This window comes from Ambystoma mexicanum, chromosome 1q (genome assembly GCF_040938575.1).
Source record: "Ambystoma mexicanum isolate Mex_15411 chromosome 1q, UKY_AmexF1_1, whole genome shotgun sequence".
Classification (NCBI taxonomy): Eukaryota; Metazoa; Chordata; class Amphibia; order Caudata; family Ambystomatidae; genus Ambystoma; species Ambystoma mexicanum.
In genome coordinates this window covers 1,155,351,632-1,155,378,678 of record NC_090922.1, presented here as the reverse complement: position 1 = coordinate 1,155,378,678, position 27,047 = coordinate 1,155,351,632, and the positions used below count along the sequence as shown (strand labels likewise).

The 27,047-nt window shown below is 44.5% G+C and overlaps 1 protein-coding gene across 3 annotated transcripts in view; it reads left to right on the top strand.

The window, feature by feature from the left end:
- LHX8 (LIM homeobox 8) overlaps positions 1 to 27,047 on the top strand; it is a 209,369-nt gene that overhangs the window by 124,251 nt on the left and 58,071 nt on the right. For all 3 annotated transcript variants that reach the window (XM_069641902.1, XM_069641901.1, XM_069641900.1), the window contains one exon: positions 11,797 to 11,892. In XM_069641902.1, coding sequence (XP_069498003.1) covers positions 11,797 to 11,892 — 96 coding nt within the window. The remainder of the gene's footprint in view (positions 1 to 11,796; positions 11,893 to 27,047) is intronic.

Sequence of the window (27,047 nt, the reverse complement as noted above, 5' to 3'; positions counted from 1 at the left end):
AACTGCCATAAAAAAAGAACAATCTGGAATCCTGCATCACCTCTGGCTTCCACCGGAGACCAGCAAATGCAACTACTATACAGGTTGAAGATGTGGGTTGCCTGACATTCTGAAATTCCACAAATGAGTAAGTGGACCAGCTGCCGATTCCTTAGCTCAGGGAAGATGGAACGAAAGACTTGAGCTATGCATACAGGTTTGGGTTCATTCCATTTCTTGGAAGAGGTCCAATGGAAGGCCCTTTTAATACCTCCTATTGAAGGGGCATTTTGTAGCTTGCATGAATAATTGGAAGAGAAAGTTTAGGGCACAAACTAATAAGCCTTCAGGAACAGATGGGTCCCATTACATTTTGTTGTACCACTGCCCATCTTTTCTAACCTGATTGGGATCTGGAAATATTTTTTAAAAGCATGCGCGCTCTTTGAAGCTTTAGACTGGGTTGTGGGTGCTGTGCTGCCTTCTGTGCATACTCCTTACTCCAGTAGTCTGCAACCCTTTTGGGCTTCGGCCCCCCCTGAGCAAAATTTGGGCAGGCTGGGCCCTCCATGACGGTATGTACAAATGGCTATGAACTATTGCATGCCGTCACTGCACTCTATTCCCAGTATAGTCCCATGGCTCCCCCACCTTCTCCCATCATGGTTGCTGGGCTCCCTCATCCCACTCCTACCCAGTCCCTGGGCTCTCCCTACCCTGCTCCCACCACTACCCCAGTGCTCCCGCCCATCCTGCTCCCACACCACAGTCACTGCCACCCCCCCTCCTGCTCCCACCACAGTCACTGCCCCCCCCCCCCCCCCCCAACCGTTTCCAACACAGCAGTCTGAGGGCGAGTGGGAGATGGTGAAATTTTGAAGGAGAGTGGCATAAATATTTCCCCTTAAAAAAAAAATAATAAATAAAAAAAAAGCCATAGTGACCAAAACGCAGCGAGGGAACCTGGACCAATCAAGGGGGATTCGGGGGTATTCGCCCATGAATAATAATTTTAATAATGGGTTCAAATTTTTAAAAGCCTACTTGCAAAATAAAATCGGTAAAAAGCCAAACAGTTTACATTTGGCGCAGAGGGGCGAAGGGGGGAAAGCATGGAATTTTTGACTGGACATCTATACCAAAAAAATAAAAATACCATCCCGGTCCCCCAGGCTCCACAGCGCCTCAGAAGAGCTGATTTTGGTAGGGGGATTGTGCAACAAAGGCATTTTTAAAATGCCTTTTGTTTTCCAACCCTCCTTCCCTCCTCTACCCCCCCACTCGTCAAAATCAGCTCAACGGACCAGAACAAACACACACACATTCACACAGCAATCACTCTATCATTTATATGAGCACCCATCACCATAACTTGAACTGGGTGGTCTCCAGCCAGCCCTCTGACTGTGAGATTTCCAAACAGCCCTTTAAGATGAGTAGCAGTACCCTCGAGATAAATGGGGATGCAGATTTATACTCCTGCATCAAATAACTATGACAGCTCAATAGTTTGGCAAAGGGAATCCGTTTAATGACAAGTAACTAAAACGGGGAGTACAACGAACACCAGCAACTACTCGATCTTCTCGCTCTCTTCATTTTTAGAAAAAACACTATTTATAGCAAAAATTTTTCACTGATGACCATTCTACATGGCATTTCATAGAAAGTAACTTTAACATAGGTACTATATCTGTATGTGGTAACTGGGAGAGGGGATTGGATAATCGGTGTCAGGTGGGATAACTAAGCCATCCCTTCAAAATAACAAATATGAATGTCACTAAAAGTATGACATCCCATTGGCTCTACTCACTATACGTCCTTAGATTACATGGTCCACTATGATTGGGTTGGCATCAACCCTACTCATACTTTTCCACCTAAGTCTAGCAGCACGCAGAAAGAACATCCAGGTGCAGAGGAGCTCACCTTCACCCCAGCTCCCCACCAATCATGTTACAATCAATCATAACTTCAGTAGCCATGTGTCAATTACTGCTTTGTATTTTGGCCGTGTAGTCTTGAACTTCTTCCAGCCTGCCTTGTCACGTGACTGGACACAGTGAAATCAGCTTTTATCTGTGTCTTTTTGTATATTTGATTTGTTTCTACCAGTTCTCCACCATCAGTGGCTTATCTTGAGGATATTCTGTTCTTTTCTCCTTAATTGTATCCAATGTCAGCCTTTTCCAGGCAGATAAGACCTCCGCTTCTTGGCACGATCATCCTCGGCTGGGTTTCGTTCTGCCTTGATTCTTGATCTGCAACATACTCGTTTTTTGAGGCCTTTAGTAACCTCGTGCTCAATTCTGCTCATGTGCGTAGTGGAATTATACTTAAAGTACTTATATACTTGTACATGTTGGTGCTTGCCGCAGCTATTTACTTTTAAGCATAAGCAAGCTTCATGATTTCTTTGCTTCTTGTGGTTATTTGCATCTGTACACGTTTAAACTGACAATATCTTCTTCATGTATGTGGCATGAGTTTATTCATTTTGGCATCCAGTTTCTTAATCGCGGGCTCATTCATCCATAGTCTCTTGTCTTTTATCGGCATTCTCAGGTCATCATATCTTCTATGTGTGTCAGTCCGAGTCCTCATGACGTCACCATTCATCTTCCTTCATTATCTTCTTGGCTTCTTCGGGTATTCCCGTCTGACAACCGTCATATTGTCTCGGCGGTGAATATGGCTTTCTCAATGGCTACCTTACTGTCCATGTTTTCTTAGGTGTTGGTACTTCAATAGGTATGGTTGTTCTGATAGGTACTGGGTAGAGCCCATGTGCTGCTCTCTGCTGGTTTATCTGTTCATCATACGTCGAATATTTTGGTGTGAAAGTACCGGGCACTACAATGGGGCAACTGGAGTGGAGGCAATACTTGACACTTCCTCTTCACACTCACTCACAACACAAGGAAACACGTATCCATACACATTTAAATAGAAAATGAATGAACATAAACAAACCTTCTGCAGGGACCTGGGTGTGGGTGCTTAAATGCCCCACTCGAAGTTGCTCTGTCCGTATGTGCGAGGAGGCGCCAGAGCTCCCCCTTGCACATGCAGTGCCCCAGCCAGCATTTCCAACGAGTTATGCAAGGCTGGCGAAGCAAAATGCCCACAGCTGTGCATGGCTCAGTGAGCATGTGCAGCTGGGAACTTAACTGTCAAAGGGAAACAGCGTTTCCCTTGACAGTTCAGCCAGCCCAGTCACACTCCCTCAGCTGGAAAAAGCAGCTGAGGGAGTTCTGTGTTTCATTGGGCTGGGTCCTCCATAATGGGTGAGGGGGCCACTGGGTGGGCGCTCCCTCACCCATTATAGATGAGCGCCAGGCTCGGACTGGCCTATAGGGCAATGCCCATTGCAAAATGCTTGTGTAGGCCAGTCAAAATGGGCCACTTTTTTGGCATAGAGTTGAGCATATGTCTTCCGATACAGAATCTTTCAAAATCATGCATTTTGTTTGCCCGGATATATGGCATGTTCAGGAGTAGAATTCACCTTCCAGGATCAGTTGGTTAATAAAGCTTCCCCGGTCCTTAAAATAATGGCCCTTCTATGCCAGTCATGCCTAGCTTAAGGTGAAGGCCTTTGGTCCTTGCATGGACTCTTTTGTGTATGATTTATAAGAAATTTAGATAGAGGGCTCAAATTGAGGACAGAAGTGTGGAAAGGCATTCAAGATTAAGACTATGTATACATCTGTATTCAAGTAGCTCTTTGTTACATTGTTTTATTTTTTTACGTAGAGGGACAATAGTTTTAACTTTTCTCCAACCCTCTCTCTGTCATGATGCCTACCTCCAAGGAGCCAGGCCGGGCCCAGCAACCCCAGAGGCAGACATCATTTTCCCCAGGGAAGTCTCATCGGGCCCAAGTTGGGGCCCTTTGGACTCAGTCCTGGCGCCTTAGGTGCCAGGCTCATCGCGGACCCCAGTCCTGGCGCCTTAGGCGCCAGGCTCATAGAAGAGGATATGTGTTTAAGTGCTTGTGCTTGGGTGCACACTTACCTGATGCAGACCTTGCTGCTTCATCCAGGCCCTCTTGAGGCCTGAATGGGACTACTTTGCCTGTAGGACTACTTCACCACCCGGGTGTGGTCGGGGAAGGATACATAACTGATTGGTGGAAGGATACATACCAGGAACTTCTTCCAAGGCTATTTAAACCCCACCCGAACAGCCACACGTGCTTCGCGTTGTTCTGCACCTAGCAGCTGGACGCTCACCGTGTCAGCTCCTGCATCCTGACTTCAGCCACGCCTGCCAGCACCCTGGAACACCTGCAAGGGGAGAAAGGAAGAGAATAGGAGAAGAAAAGCCCTTACCTGCTAAATCTGCATCCCAGAGTCATTTCTCCAACGGCCCTGAAAAGGAAGACCTCATTTTAAAGGCATTTTGTTTCGAACGCAGCAGCGCTGCATTTTACTCACCTTTGCAAGGCGCTTCCATCTTCAGCAGCGATCTTCCGGATTCAGCTACGCCCCGGCGCCTAGAGGAAAAAAGACAAGAACAAAGGTGAGAGGGAGAAAAGGAATAAGGAAAGCTCAGTTTCCTTTTAAGTCTTACCTGTTGGATTATTCCCACTGCATTTCGGGTCCTGCCGCTTCCTGGCATCTCCGGACCCCGGCCCCTGTGGGGAAAAAAGACAAAGACATTGAATGAGCGAATGCAAAGACATTACCTGAGCGCTCATCCAGAACTGTTTCACTTCGGGTTGGCGCCATATCTCCGGCACTCCGAACCCCGGCCCCTAAGGGGAAAAAGACATGAGCATTAGCGCTTGCTGCAATTAGACAACGAACATTATTATTAAGCTTGAACTTTTGAACAGAACTTTTACAGCGCCTTACCTGAACAGTCAAGCTTACCTGAACTCCCATCAATCCTCAATCCAGTGAAGTAACTGGGTTTCAACGCGCCCCTGCATCAGAAGCAGGATGGAGAGCTCATCCTTCCAAACCCTAAGGTGAGGCTTCACGGGGAATCGTGGAGGAGGTATCGTGGAGGGTTGGAAGGGAGTGGGAGGCTTGAGCATTGTTCCATAGTTGGTAATACTCCCTTTTCACGCACAGGAGGGTATCCAACGAGCCAGGGAAGCCAGAGAATAGAGGGGCCCTTCCTGTCCATCTTCAGAGTTCTGCGCCTTCGACGCCGCGCCTCCGTGGGAACCAGGTGAGCGTTACTCTCCCCATTCTGTTTTCCTTCATGAAAGTTTGAATTTGGGCACCACTTGAATGAGTTTGTACATTTTTCTCCTAAATCCTGAGCAGGGTCATCGGCCTCTTAATCTTACGCTCCTTGTTGAAAATGTATGGCGATTCCAAAGTGCTACAGACCATGCGGTGTAATATTCTTGGAATCCTTTTGTAGATTGGGTAAAGGACAGTTTACAAAACATTAGTACCAATTTAACTGCACCAGTTTTGGGCTACACTCCTCTTACAGTACTACCTCCAGATCATCCTTCAGCAGCTTCTCCAAATAATCAGAATGTGGACACCTATATCTATCTATATGGATTTCTTGGCCCACTTCCAGAAAGTATGTGTGTTGGAGAAGATATGCATAGTTACAGCAGAGCCTCTTGTGGGGCATCGTTTCTCAATGCATGCTCATTCTAATACTCGGGTCATAGCTACAATGTTTATAGAGCAAAACATCTATTGTTTCTAGACACTGACTGTGGGTGCAATACCAAGGCTGCTTCTATTTAGCCATCACTGTTCCTATTTAAAGAGCCTTAGACTGGGATTGGGTTGGGGGCGGGGGGTCTTGGGGTAACCCTCCTACCAAAATTAGACTTTCCCTTCAGTTTAGGGCTGCTACTGACCTGACCTCTGCCTTACAAAACTCCTGATAGTTTGGAGAAGTTTGTAAAATGATCCCCCCCTCACCCACCAAATGAAGTGGTAAATCTATAGTCTTCTAGCTTTCAGACAGGAATTCTACTTGCAGCAACTAAAAATAAACAAGAATAATACACTACTTCTAGAACTATAACTGCAATGGTACAGCTAAGTAAATGTGGTGCTAGGTATGACTTTCTTGCACCCAAACATTAGTATCCGGTTCTATGACTCGATGGTGAAACACTGTTTACTACCTGAATGGACAGTCTTATAGAAATATATGATACTAAGGTAATTGTAAAATCCCTTAGTTTGATTTCTAATCTCTCCATGAAGACTGTTTCAGTACAACTTAGAAGAACTTTAAAGCTCATCAAGGGCCCCAATCCAAATTATTGAACAAGTATTACAATGGCAAGAGTAAAAGTGTTTATTTTTTCCTTAAATTGATTACAGTAGAAATGTGAAATTATGCGTTAAACACAATTTTAGGGAATGAACAAGCCCAGCCGATCTCAAAATGCCACGAAAGGTGGATATTAGTCTTCTGGTGTAAAATATATGCATGCTCAATTTCTATCTTTGTCTTTCTGTTTCTCCTGGTTCCCATTCTCTATTTCATTGGTCCAGATAAAGCAGATGTTCCTTTGATCCTCCCCACTCCAGGAACTATTGTTAATTTGACCATTACAGATGAGCCAAAACCCCTTGTGTTGTCTTCTCGTAGTAAAGATGCTTTAGAGTTCTTTCCATGGGCAGCAACCATTCTGATAGGGAGATGAAGGAGCAGTTTGGAGGAAGATAATGAGGGGATAAATACATACTTGGATAAAGCAGCACATCGGGTCACAACATGTGGTATCAAAACATGAGAAGTGTAGGGGAGAGACCGTCTAAAGAGTTGTTACGTTCACGCTCTTGTACCTTATGCCATGAATGCTGCCCGAACTTGAATTACAGGCCTTTTCGTCAAAGCAGCCTTAAATTCAATTCCAAAGGGACAAGATGGTGCTACACGATGTGGTAATTCCTGTCTGAGTTTGCAAATTTGCTCATTGTCGCACATACCAAGCAAACGTTTGATCGTGGGTTCTGTCCATTCTTCGAGCGCAGGGTCTGTATCCTCGCACGTGGGGGTTTTGCTGTAATGTTGTTGATTTTCATCACTTAGAGATTTTAGTTTTTTCTCCTTCCACATTGCAAATATTTTGTTGGACTGTATGCAAATAGCCTTGCTCTCACTGCACGAGTATATGTCGGGATACAGGACACTTGGCACATTTTCTCCTGCCTTTTCACCCTGTCGATGAAGGTTCACCAGATGTCATGCATCTGATCTGGCCAAATTTAAAAGCTCATTCCAGATTTACCGCCCACTTGAAGTTGTGCGTGATGCAAGAATTTCCATAATCTGGTAAGTGAAATCTGTGGTTCCATTTCTAAGAAAAAAACATATGCACATGTTCAGAAGGTCCAGAGTGACATTACTTGCTAATGAAAAACACCAAAGCATTGAAACAGCTGAAGAATTAACACCCGAAACCCACGTGTCCTTTTGAAGAACTTTTTGAGAACCCATTTCACGTTGTGAACTTGTGACAAGTCTTCTCATTTCCTACTTTTTTCATTCGGATAGCTGCAGATCGTTATACTAAACAGCAACCGGAGTAAGTCTGAATCAGTCAGCACTTTTTTAAATGCGATTCTCTCTTCTCCATCCATGTTTGACAACTATTAACCTCCAAAAATTGGGACTGTCGAACGCCGTAGTAGTTTCTGAAGAAATCCACAGAAGGCAAATTGTAAAAATTCTTGCCACAGTTGGCACAGAGCCTGCAGCATTTAAGGGATGTTGCAGCAACAAACTAATATATACATTTTTACCATGTCATCCAGAATTGGGGGAGGGACATTACGATAATTGGGCAAACGCAACCAGCAGCGATTTAAAAAAAAAAAAAATAAATAAATAAATAAATAAAAACCAGCAGCAAGTTGCAAATGCTGTAAGTACATTGAAGTTGGTCTGGGCCCATGTTAGTGCTACATGGTAGAGCAAGGTGGACAGCATTTCCAACCGTTTGCTTTAACTGATCTTGGAATGCTGAGGTTTATTAAACAGTCAGTGGAACTTGATTTTGTGGGAGTGTAAGACGATGTGTACTTTGTATCCCAAAGTCTTAATTCAAAGAAGCAAATGGCTGAAGTGTTATGCATTTTACCTCTGTTAAATTCTAGATATTCCGAGTTGTGTCCCCTGCCCAACAGTGCAATCAAGCAACTTTAATGGAGGGAATTGAAATTGATACCGAAGATCAGTGTAGCCCAGGTCCTTTCACTGTGGTTTGATGGTTAGCCTTGCCCCTGAAGCCAGAGTGGAGAAAATGCATGCTGCCCTAGCAAGTCCACCTGGATTGTGCATGTTGGGACAGCCTGCTATAACCTTGGGAACAGGAGTGAGCCACCATCCTTTGTTCCTGCCAAAGTGTAACATTAGCCTTGGAGTTTTCCATCTTCAACACCTCGTGCATCAGTAACTGTGTACAGTGGCACAGGACCCATTGTACTAACTGATGAGCTAAACTATAAACTGGGCAGTAGAAGGGTGGTTGAAAACTCACCAGAGTTTCCTTAAACGCTGGCTTCAAGATCTGCCAGGACATTGGTTTGCTCCTCTGAATCGAATGACACTTAGGCTGCACAGCTTGACACAGCTTGACCCCTTTAAATGGAAACGATTGTATAGCAGACTTTCCTCTGACATTGGACTGTTCTGCAACCCCCCTACCTTGTAAGCTAAGGAACAAAGCTTGCAATTCACCGCCGTAGTTCACCATCGCCGGACGTTCAACGACCCGTGGCTCCTGCCTTGAAGGGAGTGCATTCAAGAAGGGCCGTTGATTTCCCGACGAGGAACTCTACAATACCAGGTATTTTGGGGTTGCTGAACTATTGGAAAGATTCTTGACAATAAATGGACTGGGCTTGCGATATACCTTTATTCTACAGGTTGCCCAAGTGGGGGGGTAGGGGGGGGTCTCCACACACTACTGTGGCTAGGTAAACGGGGACCAGTATTCTGCCTATTGTTCTAACCATCTGCTTTCTTCTTATATCTATTGTTGGTTTCCTTTACGAACTGATTTGTGACATTTAACCGTACAGTTGATGCACTTTAATGAGATCTAATAGTAATGGTGGTACCACGTAGAACTGTATTTGCCATTATAGATAACAGAGTACAAAGTGAGTTATCGTGATATTGTACATAACCTTGAATCTTCTATAAGGACTGAGTTTGAACTAATACAGTGTGTGGACATTCCTTTGTGGGGGCTTGGGGACTACACTGTACTTAAGAACCAGCCTGCATCACCTCCTGAGAAGCTAGGCCTTGATTGCTCGACCACGTACCAATAATAGAGAATCTTGGCTGGGGTCCTCTGTGCGCCTCTTCTGCCATAGAGAGAGCAGAAGTACAGACCCCACCCCCTCCTGTCTTTACACCTGTGATGTCATGAGGTCAAGGGTCTTGTGATGTCACTTCCGCCACTCTTGGCGTTTTGGTGAAATGATATCCCTGGATCATTCCAATGTTCAGAACATGGATTAAAACCAATTTAATTTCAGAGTATAAGCACGTCAGAGGAATGCAGTTCATGGCTCAACATATAATCTGATCAAATTTACAGTTAAGATGAATGTGTAATTGAGTTCACCTATGATGACTCTGCAATAACCCCCATAGAAAGGCGTGCTATATACTTGTTAAATCAGCAACCACAGGGTTGGGCAACCTATTGAAGGCTTCTAGTCTGAACAATATGTTCCCTATAGTTCCCGGGAATAGGTGTTTGATCTGAAACAAAACCAAAAGGCAATTGTTTTCCCAAAGGTTTAAAGTATAACATTAGTATGGAAAATTCCTCTCTACGACTCTACTGGCCAACTGCAAAACAAGGTATTGGTAAAAGGATATAGACTTAATTCATCTTGCCAGTAAACCGTTTCCTATTGTGTGGCTTTACCAGATTCCCTCATGGTGCAAAATATATCCTGTACAATTTTTTTAAAAAGAACTTAAACCAGGTATGATTGACGATGTTATCACCCCTGAGGATAATTCATAGTATTTAATTCCTGCTGGTAGTTTTGGTTTGAAATATGATTGCTATATCCTATAATACAACATCAAGCCAATGCCAACAGCAGATGACCTAAATGAAACATTCGAGACTGACCGTGTCCACGTCTTCCCAAGATCTTACAAATGCTTTTTGAAAAATAGTTGACCCCATAATGTTGGAGCCTGCCTTATTAACTTTCAGGGGATGTCTCAAATCATGTTTCTGACCCTTTCACTTAATATACCACTAGGGTTTTAATGGTCAATTATTAGAGCTGAATCATATCTGGTGGAGAGCGAGTTTCAGGTGGACAACATGGATGCCATAATGCACTCACTCCTCCCCCTGTGAAAGATGACCTGGTATACCTGTCCTTCAAAACAAGTAATTTGATGACGTTTTGGTTGAAAAGGTCGGAAAGAAAAAGCTGAATACGCACCACATGTGCATTTGGCATGGTAAAAATGACTGCAGCCCAAAATACCGAACAAGGAGAGCAGGTGTTGCGGGCCTCCCCTAGTTTGGAATTATGGACTGCGGTGGTGTCCCCCACATACATTAAATGCACAGCGGGGGACAAACAACCAAAATCCCAAAAGCTGAAGCTACAAAATGCAAACAAGTGGACTTCCCAATTTTGTAACTCCGCTTTTGGGATTTGGTTTTTGTAACGTAGATCCATTTGGTGAACCACCGTCCCTGCAACACCAAATATATTTTTCTTCCACAACCTTATAGTTCCACTGTCCAACTGGCATGTTTTAAGGGGAGTGTCGAATAGGTTGTAAACGCCCTAAAACCATCAATTGCAGGTCTCCTTAATTTCACACGAGACTGAAGTCTTTTGAAAGTTCAATGTGACAATCCTTCAAGAATATGATTTGGAACTCAAATAGTTCCAAAAGGCAAAGCTGAGGAAATAGGTTGGGAAGGACGGATTCACTCCTCTCTTGCCCACACGAACACATTCTGGAGGGCCAGCAAAATCAATTAATTCCAGTGATCTATCTACAGGTTGGTTTAGTATGACTTTGGTTAGCACTTAGTTTGTAAGCTCTTCTGTTTGAGCAGGTGAGGTTATTTCTTAAAAGAAGAACAATGACCCGAATTAAATGGTTTCGAAGAAATAAATTCCCTGAGAGCACTATGGCTGTGAAAATGCTTTTGAATTGCTCTTAGTTACTTTCTTACCAAAAACTGCAATGAACCCTGCGCACCAAAACTCTGACTTCCATTGTTCTGCAATCTGCCGCCTCCCATTGCTTGTACTTCTAAATGTCGCTCCTCACATTCTTATGCTTTGCATTGTTTGTTTTCCCAGATGCATAACATTACTATATTGGTACGATGACCAGTGCCTATTCTACACATGTTGCAAACTGTGCCCTTTGAATGGAAACTCTAGGCTAAATGATAACTCGCCAGTGGTTCTATATTCTGATTCGTTGGCTGCTGCATTTTTGCAACATGTGCAAAGCCTTCCTTATTAAGATCATGGTCAGAACGTCTCGAGATAGTAATGGAATGCTTGGGTGGCTTGTCAGCTAATCCCCATTCTACCAATTCTCATAGGTTGGTTCAATTACAGAGCGTGCAGCATAGTACATCGTGTTACGGCATTGACTAATGGTTCTTTATGTTGTCCCCTCTAATGATGGTTGGCTAAATTTGCATTTTGGCCTCCGAAACCTGTTGCTTTACTTTGTACAATTTATGGTTGTGCTAATGGAAAAATCCTAAATGTGGATCAACCTTTGGGGGTCTGTTAATGAAACTTTGCAATACCTCTTTCAGTTCTAACGTAAGTAAGGTCTTTTCTATTTTTCCAGGTTATGCAAGCACAATTTGCTCAGGATAACAATCCAGATGCCCAAACACTTCAGAAATTGGCAGAAAGAACTGGTTTAAGCAGGCGCGTGATACAGGTAACTTACACTGTGGGGCAGAACTGGGGAATTAAGTAGAATTTGGATAGAGGGATAGTGATGTTGAGGTATAGTGGATCAGATGTATGTATGCATTATGAAGAAGGGTTGGTTTCTAATTGTCAATGCAGGAGTCTTAACAGTGTGCAGTATGTGTTGGCCTGGCAAAGTCCACCCATGCCTCCAGTTTATTTTCTCCCCAAGTGTGGTTTTAGAATGATTCCTGAAACCTCGCTGTGTGAGTAGTTCTAGGCCTATTTAGCAGGTTCGCAGCCCTGACATTTTCTTCCAAAGATTTGCTGAAGTTTACGATTCAACATTTTGACTCCTCATTTTCACAAATGAACCTGAAATTCTCAGTTTGAGAGCTGCAGAGATTAGTGGTAGTTTAAGGCACTTTGCAGGGCCCAATACTCCGGTAAGAGAGCTCATTTGGATTTAAGACCTTCAAAAATCTGTGTGCGATACACCGATCCGGTACAAATGTTAGGAGGGTTCTGCCTTTTTAACCTATAAAAGGCAATCTCTCATTGAAGTGCAATCAACTGATCACAGTTTCGACTGTGGGTAAAAGACTGCCTTTCCCTCGCCTGCAGTCCATTTAAAAAAGAACAGCGAGAGTTCCCAATATTGTGCCATAAAGCAGTACAATATCTCATTATCTTTCCCATTACACATTACACCTTTAAGGTACAAGTAGACCTGTGTTCAAAAGACCTAGTTCTCTGCAATTCGGAAACATTGTCCTAATTCTGTAGCTGTCTGGAAACCATTGAATGGGTCTTAAATTAGGATAATGTACATTTTTAGTTAGGGTTATTAGGTGGCTCTGAAAGCGCTACCTTTAAGCGGGAACAATTTTAATTCAAAATAAGAGCTTCAACATAAGGGCTTCACATATGTGTTTTGAATGCAGGTCTGTAATGCTTTTCAGTGGAAATGACATTTGAGGAGGGATACACAGTTCAGTTATTGACTCCCTTCATTCCCTGCCCGTGGCTGTGCTAATCCCACCCATTCCTGCCCATCCTGGACCTCTTTCAGCTCTGAGCTCTTCAGCGGAGGCAGACATCTTGGATAACTGTCTCTAAGGAAGCTCCCTGGAAATAGGATAAAACTAGTGGTCATCTTGGAATGGGAAAGATACCATGACCCTCCAAAGGGAACCACATTCCTTTTGCAAAATCAATTGTAAAATTTGGTTAGAGATATATAATTTTTCAAATACATGATGTCAAATGGTATTGTAATTAACACAATTTTACTAAATGCATGAAATTAATTTTTGTTTTTCTGTTATGGCCTTTTTGTAATGTTGAATCTCCTATACAAAAAAAAATCACTTTCAATAAAATAATGCAATGAAAAAGCAAAACTGGGTAATCTGTCCATATTGTCTGATAAGAGTCAATCTGAAAACTGCTAATGGAAGCGAAGCCTGGCACTCTAGCCCCTCCCACACCCTCCGGTCCTCCCACATTTCCCGGGTCCCCACCACGAGATCCTGTGGCTACTAATGCATGTATTATAATATCAGGCAAGGTAAAGTAAACTCATGGGTACAAGTACAATACCTAAATGGGAAGACCTGTGTGTTTACAACATGTAGACGCCACTCACACATTTCAGGGCTGCATGGATGGTGGCAATGGCACTGTGGCTTCCACTGATGAGGCGTGAAAGCAAGTGTCGACACTAGAATGATTTTTCACAGAAGCAGGTTTTCTCGTCTCCCCACGTTCTTTTTTTTTCTATGCAGCTCACGCATGTGTGAGAGAAGGTGGGAGGGTGCCAGTGTGGAGCAACGATCCCCTTCTGGGGAACGTCCCAGGTGAAGAGGCTACAGAAGCAGGCTCAGATGCTGCTCATTGCCTGCCACCCTCTGCAGGGGGCTTTCCACCGCTGCCGGTTCTGAACATGAAGGAACTGCTTCACACACTCCCGCGGGACACGCTAACCGGGCCTTCCTCTGTAGATGGTGCCACTACGGCGATTTAATTTGACAACAATCCCATATTGCTGCCCACAACCTCCAAAACCTCTGCAGTGGTAGAAAAGAACAAATGTGCCGTTTTTGCCCACTGACCAAAGCAAACCGGCCCAGGAGGAGACTGATGAGCAGCAACACCCCTTCCTCCCCAGTCCTCTTTTTGTTGCCTCCTTTCTGTAGACGACGAATAGCCTACAAGATGATTTTCTAATGACCACGGGCGTCTGTAGCTCGATTGAACAGTACAAAGGGAAACCGGCCTGCTCACTCGAGCCGATCTTGCAGCTGGTGGTCTGGCTGCCAAAGACGATCCCCCCCCCCCAGCCCAATTATGATGGCTGCGCCAAAACCTATTTACAAGTCAAATCCTTGTATTTTTATATCCGGTAGGTAGTCATTGCCATTGTTTTTTATCCATGCGAGAATTAACCTGGCCCAATTCCTTACAAATATGTACTGGGACTTGTATACTTTAATGAGAAAACTGCCTGGTGGTGGTCATTTAGATTTGCTAATTGCTTAACAGGCTTCCAAAACCATTACTGCTAAAATGCCACATTGCTTTCGATTACCATCATAAATAAAGCCATGATAAAATATATTGCTGTACTATGCAAAGGCTTTATAGCCATCACAATGATCTTACCCCAGGGGAGGTGTTAAAGTATAAATTGTTCCGAAATGCTCCGTCCTATGTTTGGTAAGCGTTTTCACCATTGCACTCCTAGGGCATGGATGGTGCTTGCTATTGACACCAATGTGTTTATATTATTAAATGTTTATACTGTGCCCATTGATCACCTTACGGGTCTTACGCATCTAACCTTGTCCGAGAAGTGGCGTATTGTGACCCTTCCCGGTTGTCGTCGGACCTTGATCTATGTATTTGTGGGAGACGAAATTATAGGAACATGAGATATTAGGCTGTGGACAAGCAAATTAATGGAGGGACAAAAAAGGTGATGAGGGATGAAGGTTGTGTTAGACTAAATCACCAAGACACCCCATATGCTGTGCACAATATATGAATAGCCACATCTGATGGCAAGGTTCAAAGGACAGTCAACTGCTCATTGAGCTGCTACATGCCTGATCATCCAGGAACCAGAACACGCAATTACAGTACAATAAGCTAAATCATGCTTTCTAGGAAAGACTTATGCAAAACTGACCCGGGCCAGGTGGAAGATTTTAAATAAATGGATTTGCTCAGGGCTACCTCCCAAAACTATCATTTTCACCCATCATGCGAAAGTGGATACCACATGAAAATCAGGCTTGGTTCCACTGCAAACGGGGGCAGTGCAGCCTGACTGAGATTACAATCCAAGACCATGGGTTTTCATTGCAAAGCCAATAGTTATTAATGATCAACTTTCCATTAGTAGTGACTGTTAAACCTTTTAACGGGGCAGACACATACACATTTGCCTGTATTGAAGGCCTGTGATGAAGCATAGTGAGGGAGTCCGAACAAGCCAGTCTGTTGGGGGCGCTGCAACATTTTTTCATTTTGGCTATCCGGTGGTGCTTGTGACACCTTTAAGCCCAAACTATTGCATTAAAGTTCAGATGGTGAGGAATGGCATATGAGGAGGGACACACAGCCTGTAGGTGTTGTGCCCACCCATTGAATGCCCATGGCCATGTCAATCCCTATGGGCATTCCCACCCAGATCGTGCCCCTCCCTGCCCAAAACGCCTCCTCGTGGGAACTCGGAGTTCACTTTAATCAAACTTTACCATCAAGCATTGCATTCAAGTGCCTGCCAGTATTTTTTCAAAGCATTCTTAGTTAATTACTGGAGTTGGCAACCCACTACTGGTGTAATAAAAATGTTTTTACACGTCTGCCTTCAGCCACAGGATTTATAAGGACTCTGCGTGCCCTTCTCTGAAGTCCTGTTAAAAACACGCATTGGCAAATCAACAGTTTTGTCAAAGGCTCAAACTGTTGGCATTGCCAATGCTTGTTTTGAGCTGCTATGGAGACGGTCCTAAAAGTGATTAAACTCTTCCTTTTCCAAATAGAATTATATTTTTTTTTCTCAGCATTCTGTTGTAAATGACTGGCTTTTGTTTATTTATTGGTGACTTGCCTAATGACAGCTGTGTGTACAGCCTCTTAGTGTCTCCCAGGGAAGGTAGGGTGGATATAATTATCTGAATGCCTCCAAGGCCTGTGAAAGATCAAAGCACTGCAAGGGAGAGGTATAAGTGAATAGTTGAATAGATGTGCGCAAACACAGAAGCGCTGTGGAGACACACCAGTGCAATCAACCCAGAAGTGCTAGCAGAAGGCAACGTCCAAGGAGAATGAGTTAAGGACAGGGCATGGGGGGGGGACAAATCCCCCCCCCCCCACAATTTTAAGTGGCGGGGGTGTAATAGCTTTTATCCCCCAGATTATGCTGCTCGCAGCGTGTAAAATACGACAGGCTGCAGTGGTCATGTAACTGTAAGCTTGCTTGTGAAAGTTAATGCTGCCCCGCGCCACTGGAGTAACGGGGGGCCCCAGCAGGCCCCGTGGTGCGGGGGGCACCAGCACATGTCCTGGGAGGGGCCCCACTTGGAGAAAAAAAAATGAGAAAATGTTTTCTTTTTGATTTTACTTCGCAATCATAGAGGAATAATTTCTTTAACAGAAATAATGTCTTTTATGAAGGCAGGACTACAAAAATAAACTTTCTTTTTGAAAACCGAGGGACCACCCACCCCATGCAATGGAAAACCCTAGGCTGGAGGCCTTTATGTCATGGGGTGGGGAAGACCTATGACTTCAAAAAGAAACAGTGGGCCTCATTGAGTTTGCCAGTCCGGAAACAACAGTACCGGTAAGCTTGCCGGTACCGTTGTTTCCTCACCGGCAAACAGAGTTATGAAAGTGGGTGCCTTTCAGCCCACCAGGTCTAACCTGGTGGGAGGAACAGCACCGGCACGATAACTAAACGGATGCACCGGCACCATTCAGGAATGGTGCCGGTGCATCCGGCCTCCCCATTTCCATTTGAGTCCAATGGGACTCAAATGGGAATGGGGAGCAGTATTTTCCGGGAATAGGCAATTACTGGGTCCACCGGGGCTGTAATGCACTGGTAATTGCCCATTACTGGCACGGCTATCGCCTGGGTCATAATTACCCCCATTATCTTTTTGAAGTCACTCTGCATTCATAAAGCAATTATTTCTGTTATGGTTCAGTCCTTAAAGGAAACCATTTCTTTATGAAGTCAACGTGACGTCAAAAATAAACAATTTCTTTTTGAAGCAATAGGGCTCCCCTTAACCCCATGATGGGTGCAGGTGTGAGTGTATGGTGAATGGGTACAAACTTAAATGTACGGGTGAATGCCTGGGTGTGCCTGTATGGTGTAAGAGTGCACACTTAAATGTATGGATGGCTGGGTCTGCATGTGTGAATATGGTAAATGGTGTGTGTGCTTGTGTTCAGGGGTGCAACAAAACCTACATTTTTGGGGGGGGGCTAACCCTTCAAATGTTGGGAGAGGCGCTAACTTCACGGGCGTTGGGGGAGGGGCAAACTTATTTGTGTGGGGTCATCCAATTTCTTTATGGATTTTAATGAGACTATTCTAGTGCAGCTTCAATGTTACAAGCAGTTAACTCTCTCCTTTAAGGTTTAAAGTTCCCACTTATGGACTACTGCGAGAATTGAGTGATCTTCTGTTCCCTCTCTACCCTTCCAATCACTCCCTTAGTGTGCAAGTACTAAACCCACATCACGATTTCAATTGGCTAAACAATTTGGCATTTGAATGCAGGTACTAATGGTGAAATGCTTTGTTAGTAATTGCTGGGCTCTTGTTAACAGCAAAACCCAGGTGCTGTTTAACATCTTTGTCCTGTTCTGTCCGGCAACTGCTCTAAAGGTCAGCCAGGGCGAGTCAATATAGCCCAACATTTGGGGGGGGGTAGTACTGAATCCTAGTCAACTCAATGGTGTTGCACCACTACTTGTGTTTAATGCCTTGATTACTTATTGGTAATCTTCATTACTCCTAGCCCTATTCTTCCTTGCCCCACTACTTGTGTATGAGGCACTCTGCCTCATACACAAGTACTGGGATGAGGTACAGGTACATGGAGGTAATGCCTCACTTGGCTATCTGTAATCTTCATTGCTCCTAGTCCCACTCTTCCTCATCCCAGTACTTTCCTATGAGTGAAGGAGCCTCATATGAAAGCTCTGGGACAAGGAAGAGGGACGTGGAGGTAATTCTTGGCCAAGGAGCTGATTTTGGAGGTTGGGATGGGAGGGAGAGGGGATTGTGTGACAAATCATAATGGTTGTCCATGTCCAGTCTGAGCAGGGATGATATGTGGTATTAGTGGCTAGAGAGGCATTTTGGTGCAACCAGTCTAGTCCTTCCTCAGTTTGGTATAACTATTTTTATAACTGGGCATTTCTGAAAAAGCAGTCCTGTTAAGTGTAATTACCTGGCTAGACTGGCAATTGGGTGATGCCAGACTAGTCATTTCTTACTAGGGCATTGTATATTTTTCTGAGCATCTGTGATAAAATATGTCATGTCATTTATAACGCGCCTGTACAGAAATGTTTCTAGCTGCGACACGACGTGCAAGGGAAGATCGAGGGAGGACAAGACAAACGATCTTACTAGGCTTTGTGTCATTCAGATTGTGCAGGTGTGCGAACAAGCAGGGAAAGGGAGGCAGAAAGTGCAAGGGAGAGGGGAGGGAAAAACAGGGCAGCAATTGCCTTAAGTGCAGCCAGGGCAGTGCAGCTCTGGGCAGTGCAAGGAGAACAAGGGACTGTAGGGTTACAGTTACAGCTTCTAAGTGCGTGGTAGTCCCAGAGGCAGTGCAGGGGTGACTGATCAAGAAAGAGTCTGGACATAGTGAGACTCTGAGGGTAGCCCAGCAACCAGTCGGTACAGCAGACTGGTAGGTCAGGTAGGCCAGGAGAGGAGAGGGAGAAAGCAGAGGAGAAGAGGAAAGTTTTGAGCTGTTTCCAGATCTTCAGGTGGTCTGGCTCAAGTTTGAGAGGGGCATGGAGGCCTTTCCAGAGGGAGGGACCTGCATAGGAGAGAGATCTACCCCCCCCACTCTCTGCCTGGGGAAGCGTCTAACCCTTGGAGCGTTGGAGGTAGCTGAGCGAAGGGCTTGGGAATTAAGGTGTTTTGGAAGAGAGCGATAGATGTAGTGTGGGCCTGGGCCCAGAAAGCTTTGTGGACAATAGGGTCTTGAACTTGATCCTTGCAGCAACCGGGAGCCAGTGGAGAGATTTCAGGGCTGGAGAGATATGATCCCTGTGCTTGAGGCCAAGGATAAGTCTCACAGTCCTGTTCTTGATTAGTTGCAGAGAGAAGAGGAAGGAAGGTTGAGAAAGAGGCTGTTGCAGTAGTCCACCTAGAGAGAACCAGGTGTCTGGAGACGGTGAGCTTCTGGGGGAAAGTAGAAAAAGGACGAGTCCCTTTTGAGGAGGAGCAGCTGGTAGTGGGACTTTTTGGCGATGTCCGAGATGTGAGGAGTGAAAGAGAGAGTGGAGTCAAAGATGCCAACCAAGTTGTGTGCCTCACAGGAAGGCGAAGGAAGATGGCCCAAGGTGGGCGGAGAGAGTGTGAGTGGGAAAGCAGGGGCAGTGGTCCCAATGAGAAGGATCTCCATCTTACTGGCATTAAGGGAGAGATCAGTGCATGTGCACCAATTCTGAATCGCTGATAGGAATGAGAGAGAGAAGAGAGGAGTCTGAGGGGAGACTGAAGGAAAGCGGAGTGTCATCTGCATAAGAGGAGATGTAAGAGATCAGGGGCCTCATTCCGAGGCTGGAGGTAAGGGTTAACGGTCACTGTTAATGGCAACGGTGACCGTTAACACTTACCACCATATTCTGAGTTCCCTTTTGCGGGTTGGCATTTAACGCCTGCTTTTAGCAGGCGTTAAAAATCCAACCCGCAAAGGGACCTTGGAGTAAATTACGGCACCGTAATTTACCGTGCCGTAATTTACTCCTTCCCCATTCCCATTGAGCCCTATGGGGGCAGGAATGGGGATGGGGAACCGGTATGGTGAATGGGGAATTACCGGTCCCTCCAACCTTGGAATGGACCGGTAATTACTCCATTCACCATGCCGGATTTCCATGGAGTAAATGGCTCCATGGTTGCTTACCATGGTGCTCTTTACTCCATGGATAGCGCCAGCCTCGGAATGAGGCCCCAGGTGGGCCAAAGGGGCCAAGAAGAGGTTGAAAAACCAGGGTGAGAGGATGGAGCCTTTGGGAACACCACAGGTATAGAGAGATGTGGCGGGGAGAAAGGGACCAATTCCCACCTAGTAGGGGGAAGTCCAAGAGGAAAGAGGTCAGCCACTCAAGGGCCTGATCCGTGATGCCCAGGATCTCATGGAGTCAATTAATCAGGATGGTGTGGTTGACCGTGTCGAAAGCACAGGAAATATCAAGGCGAATGAGAACGGAAGGCATGCTATCATCAAGGTTAGAGAACTGATCTTCACAGGTGTTCAGGAGAACAGTTTCCATGCCTCTGGCAGCTCTGAAGCCAGACTGATGGTTGGTCATGTAGACAACCAACATATTCAGTGTGGAGAGTAAGCTGGAAGATGGCCAGTTGGTTCCAACAGTTTGCCCAGGAAAGGGGTGATGGATATTGGGAGATAGTTTGCCAGGCAGGCAGGAAAGGCAGACGGCTTCTTGAGGAGTGGGTGCACAAGGGAGTGCTTAAGATGAGCGGGGAACATTCCAGTGGTGAAAGAGTGATTACAGAAATCGGCCAAGGCTGGAGGGAGGATGTCACTATGGTCCTTCATGTTTCTAGAGGAGCAGGGTAGCGCCTGTCTGGAAAAAGCTTTCATAGATCAGACTTGTCTAGAAACCCCATCAGGTATTCAGAGAGGAGGAGGAGAAAGGAGGAAGAGAAGTAGAGCTGGCCAATGGGGGAACCAAGAGTGGAAGCGGGAGAGGAAGAGGAGATTTGGGGGGTGGGTGGATGTCCTGCGTTTTAGCAGAGAAATGAGAGAACAGAGCCATACAGAGGGCCTGGAAGGGAATAGCAGGGTTAAAGAGTGCAACAGGATTGACCAGTTACTTACAGATATTTGGCCATGTTGTTAGAGACTACGGAGACGCAGGCTTGAATGTGCCTTCTCTTCTTGACGAGTGTTATTGCTTCAACTGGCATTTTGGTGCAACCAGTCTAGGTATGTCTAAATGTGGTCTGGCATGCTTTTACTGTAATGGTATTACACTGGTCTACATTGTGCAGCCAGTTGGACATGTTTTCATTGTGGCATGGCATTGTTAATAGCAAAGCATTAATGTACCTGTGCACTGTTGGTGACTTGCATGTATTGGATTGGTGTTCCCCTACAAAACCATTGCAAACACTCTGGCATTTTAGCCAATTTTTCTCAAGTGTGCTGTATATTGCATTAAAACACATATTTATATCTTTCTCCTAGTGCAGTGTGTGGCATACCCCTTCAACAGTATATTCGTGCGTATTGTGCAAGCCTGATCATCTAGGCCGGCCCAGAGTGTGGCGCAACCCGTGATTTGTTGCTGAGTTGGGGGGGCCCCCTCCACATGGCTTGCAGGGGGCCCCACATTTTGTTAAGCCACTGCCCCGCACCTGCGCATATGAAACGTGCCGTGTCCAGTCCCGGGAACAAGCAACTGCATGTGCCCTGCCTGTGCAGTGCACTGCTGCGCAGCCTCAGCCTTTTTTTCAGTACGAATGAGAAGCCAAGCCAGGCAGCGATGTGTGCTCCAGTGAGTGAGTCACTGTTTGACACTGTGTGTTAACTTATCGAGGGAGACCGAGTCCCTTCCAATAGTGTTGTTTTACGGTGTGAATCTCCTGTTAGTACTGTAGGTAAGGTAATGCTCCTGATAACTCCTTTTATTAAGGACTTTGTTTATAAACTAAACTAGATTGAGCCAGACTTTGTTTAATATCACTGATGCATACTTGTTATTAAGTTGCAATGTAGTCATATTCCTGTTCAAATGTCTGGGTCGCCCAGGCCCATACAATTGGCCTGAACGCTGCTCATTGTGCTGTTTTTCCTTTCATCATCGATCACGCAGTCAGTCGGGGCGCCCCATAAATGCCCCCATTACCGCCCGTGTAATCTCTGGTGGAAAGCATGCGTTTTGTTTTTGCCTGACAGTATCACACCACGTGCTGTTACCGCATGGCAGCGACACTCTCCTTTGTGCAGGCCAGTCCCTTCGGCATTCTGGGGGTCTTGCAATTGTGGCTGCACAATGGTGGTGGATTACGTGGAAGGGAGTCGCGAGCAGGCACCTCGTGTAAATAATACGTGTGGCTGCTACCTTTGAGCCAAAAGCTCTTCCCCGTCTGGGAGTTGCAGTGTTGTTGTCCTCGTTAGCAGTCGTATGCACCTACATTGAGTTAATGCACGCAAAGTGGGGATCTGTGTGCGTCAGATCTTGTACATCTTGAGGTCTTGTGCATGCGAGAGGTGGATAGAATTCACTTTCTTGGCTTGAATAACCAGTCACTTTTTGGTCAACAGCTGGACTCTCTATGTACAGAAGGCTTAAAATACTGCAATCGTTTATCCTAAATCTAACTCTATCGCCAGACTCTGAACGGTTTGACTATAGATCTAAGTTGGATCCCTGTCTGAAGGTTGGTTGATTTTAAAATGTTTATTTTTTCTTTTCCTTTCTTTGTGCCACCGCCTAACACAGGCTCTTCAATATGTTGCTGATTCAGATTGTCGCGTGAACCTTGCTGTGGGGCCCTCACTGCCTGCACCGATGCTTGGAATATGAAATCAAATTTCTACCCTGCAATTACTTTAACAATTACAAATGTGCACATATTGATTCTCTCCATTACTGTGTCATCTATCAAAATTGTGGGGTTCAGCAAATAGCGTTTGGTCCAGACAAAGGCGTGACAATCATCCTTATACACTCAAAAGTATAAGGGGCCAGACAACAGCATATGGGTCATAGGCCTACAGCCCAATCGGAATTAATTTAGGATTTATTTCCTGGGAACATGTTAACATCCAGTAGATATTGACCCTGTTTCAAGGTATTTTATATTCCCTAATTCTCGAGGATCACAATTTATGGAAAGCCTCTGTAATAATATAATGAACATATTTTGTTCTCTTAAAGCAACATACTTTTACTGTTTTTCTCTTTTAAATGTCCATACATTGCATTGACTCGTTTTCTTTATTGTTGAGTGAGGTAGTTGGTAAGGGTGTTATTCTTGGGTGGCAGTAATTTTGAAAATTACTTGTGTGTAGTCTGCACAGTTGTAGCAGGTGGGAGCCAAGCTTTTAAAGTGTCTTGTGGGGCCAGGTATATATTGAGGAGCAGTGGTGATTAGCCTCATTCTTTTTATACTCCATAGGCTATTTTGCATACATTTGATCCTTAAAGTCATAACCTGGAAGCCAATTGCCTCCCTTCACTGTAGTGCAATGTTGCTCAGTCCTACCTCTGTCTGTTGGTTTGTGATATGTGGTTCATGGTGTCTAAAGCTGATGAGATGTTTAGGAGTATGGGGCAGAGATATTGGCATATGTGTTGACCTGAAAGACAGCACTATTGGATAAAAATGCAAATGTTGTTCCTTTGATTGGTCGGAATCTTAGTCAGCCATAGTCCAGAATCTTGTTCTCAGCTATGTCATTTTACATATAAACTCAACTTTCCAAGATTTTAGCTGGGAGAGTTCTGTTTATTGGTCTGTAATGTCTTCAGGTTTTCACCAGGCAGGTTGAGGAATTTTTACATGTGCAGTCTTAAAATAGCGTGGTTGTTCCCAATAAAGATTTTACTTTGCAGTAGAAAAAGGCAGGTCTTTCCTTGCCATGAATGTCTTTGTAGATGTCCGGTGGGCAGGGGTTAGTCTGAGAATCTGCTTTATTGCACCCCCCATCAGGTTAGCAAAATCCACTTCACCGATCAGTTTGAATTCTTTGAGATGCAGTTTGTACATCTTTCCTCTTAATTTGTACAGTGTCTGTGGCTTGTTAGATGTTCCTTGCCTTGTTTACGAATTGAAACATAATCTATGGGGTGTATTTAGGATTATTTATTTTGCATGAAGTTAGGATTTTACCTCTCCTTGATAAACATTAGTTGGATGCATCAGAACTGCCACTCAACGTAAAAAATGTTTGTCTTTTCAAGACTGTTGCTTTGTATTGTCAAATATTGGATTTACTGATTTACGTTGCTTACCTGTATCTCTTTAATGTATCTTTGTTCTCTTAGTGGTTGTAACACATTCAAAGTGATTTTTAGCATTTACCTTCTATTTTCTGTGTGTTTCGTATATAAATCCCTCAAATTCATTCTATATAAATAATGTAAAAGTAGGTAACCTGGATTTACCTGTACTACGTCTACTGATTTGGATCTTCACTCGACTGTGTCACATCTATATTGACTATTCTCCACCTATTACTCCGGCTCTATCGGTACCAGGCACTTACCTTGGCTTCATATGGAGCTGAGATATGGGGCAGTGCCAATGACGAGCCGATGAGCATCATTGAAAATAATGTCCTGAAATTGTTGATAATTGAGCACTCTGAGAGCAAGCACACGCATGGAGTGTGATCTTCAATTAGTCATGTATGTTAACATGTTAAAGCTATTGCTATACTGGTGAAGATTGTGGACCTCCTCACGACTGGCATGTTACATAGAAGCATTGAAGCATATGCTGTCCTTGGATGGGTTGCGGTCTCTTCTGTGGCTGAAACACAGTAACACAGGGCTGTTGAGATTGCATCTAGGCCACTTTTGGCTAAACCCAGTAGACTTGACAAGTGAGGCCAAGGGGATTATCAAACAGGAACGTGTAGAATATTCTAGGCACCATAGTGGCAGCCTGTGACAAAGAGTTCACCGGTACAAGCTATCTTAGAAACCAGGGTGATTTTGGCTATGAGGCCTATTTGGACATTCTGAGTCCATGTTTTGCACAAAGACTATGTTGAGATGCATATTAATAGCTTGAAACTGGGCTTGTTTGCCAAGAAGTGGCGGGGGGACCATGGTGTGGGGCAACGGAGGCGTCCTACATCCACTTCCTGTTCTTCTCTAAGAGGTATTGTGGCCTCCGAGTGAATTACCTAGTTCTGCAAAGCAGGCTGTTGTCTGGTGGGTTGAGTCGGCCATGGCTTTCTGCATAGACCACGTCAATATAGCTGTGGCTTTTACAGTTACTAAGTATATACATGGAGCATGGCTGATGAGACCGAGAATCAGTGTCTGTGCCCTTAAAAACGGTTGATTTTCTATCTACTTATAATAAAAGGCCAGATGTGTGTTTGTCCGATGCCGTCATGTGCGGTAGAGGCTGCCCGAATGCACAGAACACTCCACTAGAGGGAGCTGTTGCTTTATGATATACAGTGGTGCAAGTCACTATTTTTCTTTATCAAGAAATTTTCTGCAAGGGTGGGTTATTTTGCTTGGACACTCTTGTAATATTTCCAGTATTGTTTGAACATTTGTTTGTGCTGATGTATTTCTCTGCAGACTAGCCTGCTCTCCACTAATGCCACCAAAAGTGAAAATCTGATTGGTCTATTTAAGCATGTTTGAACCAGGTTGTGGTACAATTTTGAGCATAGCACATAGAAACCTTTGTGCCCTTTACTTCTGGCCAGTGCAGTTTACTTGCACATAGGTCAATAATTTAAATAACAAATATTGAGCAAAATGATTCCACAAAAACACAAATATTTTGTCTCGTCTGCATAAGAAATGGTGATCCGTGGGTGGGTGGAAATATCAATCAACCCAGTGTGAGCCATACAAATGTCAGCATCTGGTTTGCACCAGTCATTGGGGTTGCCCTAGGTTCCCCCTATCCCATGCCATGTTTTAACACAAAAATTGAGCCATCCTAAATTTGAAGTCGGCCCTGATTTTCATGCAGGATTTGGAGCCACGACCATTGACTATCAACTTGGTGTTCTATTCACCTAGTTCCTCAGTCACCCTCATTGATATTTGAGGCATTGTAATGACTTTCAAATCGAGGGCCCGCAAACTTGTCAGCAAGGAAGCCAATGGGCCCATCTTTCAGAGTGAATTCCATGTTAATGTCTCAAAGCATCAGCACCTTATTTTGATAATTTGGGCACCAGTCATCACTTGTTATACATTTTCTTATTTATTATTCAAGGAAACGGTCCATTCCTTCTCTACCTCAGATAACTGATGTGTGGGTGATTTCTGTGTTGGTAAGCCTTGGTCCCACCAGGCAGACAAGACTATAGAACTGCGGGAAAAATGATATAATCTAGCAGGAACTCTTCCTTTATGGACTGCAATGGTGTATCGAAGCTGAAAGAAGGCACCATCCGCAACCCAAATTATTGCTGGTTTGACCATCACATCTTTAATGATATGACTTGCATATAAGTCATTTATCCACCAGCCAACACCTTGGAACTGCACCAAATCTTTACAGTGCTATGCCAAAACCTGTAGTATATGGAAAACAATGTATTTGATGCTTTTTACATTTCACTAAAAATAAATGTAATATAAAGGATGCTGGGGTATCCTAGAAATCCCTGGGTCTGAAAGCTGTGGCATTTGATTTTTAGTAAACTAAAATGAGGGTAATTGTGTTACTGAAAGCTGGGCCTGCTAACCAACTCCCCTTTCATAAATATGCCATGCCAAAATTCTAGTACACGTGTACCTTTGCTAAGACAACCTCCACAGGAAGGTCACGTGTGTTGTTGACTGATGCTGAAATACAAAGTTCCTACAGGCAGGGCCTTAGTCTGGTGGCATATAAATCCTAATAAGCCATGCCTATTTGCGGCATGGCAGCAAGAATACAACAACACACCTCATACAGCCACAGTAATTTGATATTGCAGTAGTGTCGGCTCAGTGAGCAGGTCCCGTTGTGCCAGAACTGATGTGAATTGGCATTTGTCTATTTATATTCACTACAACCATGTGTAACGATAGCCAGGATGATGCCTCTTTAATTCTCCTGCAGGAAGGGTAACACAGTCCCCAGGGCATGGGCACATCCCTCCCGGCAGTCTCCTGTGAACAAGACCTTCAGAGGCGGCCCTAACGAAAACGTCACGCTACTACCAGGGTGCTGAACACTTGAAATCAGCAGGCATGGGA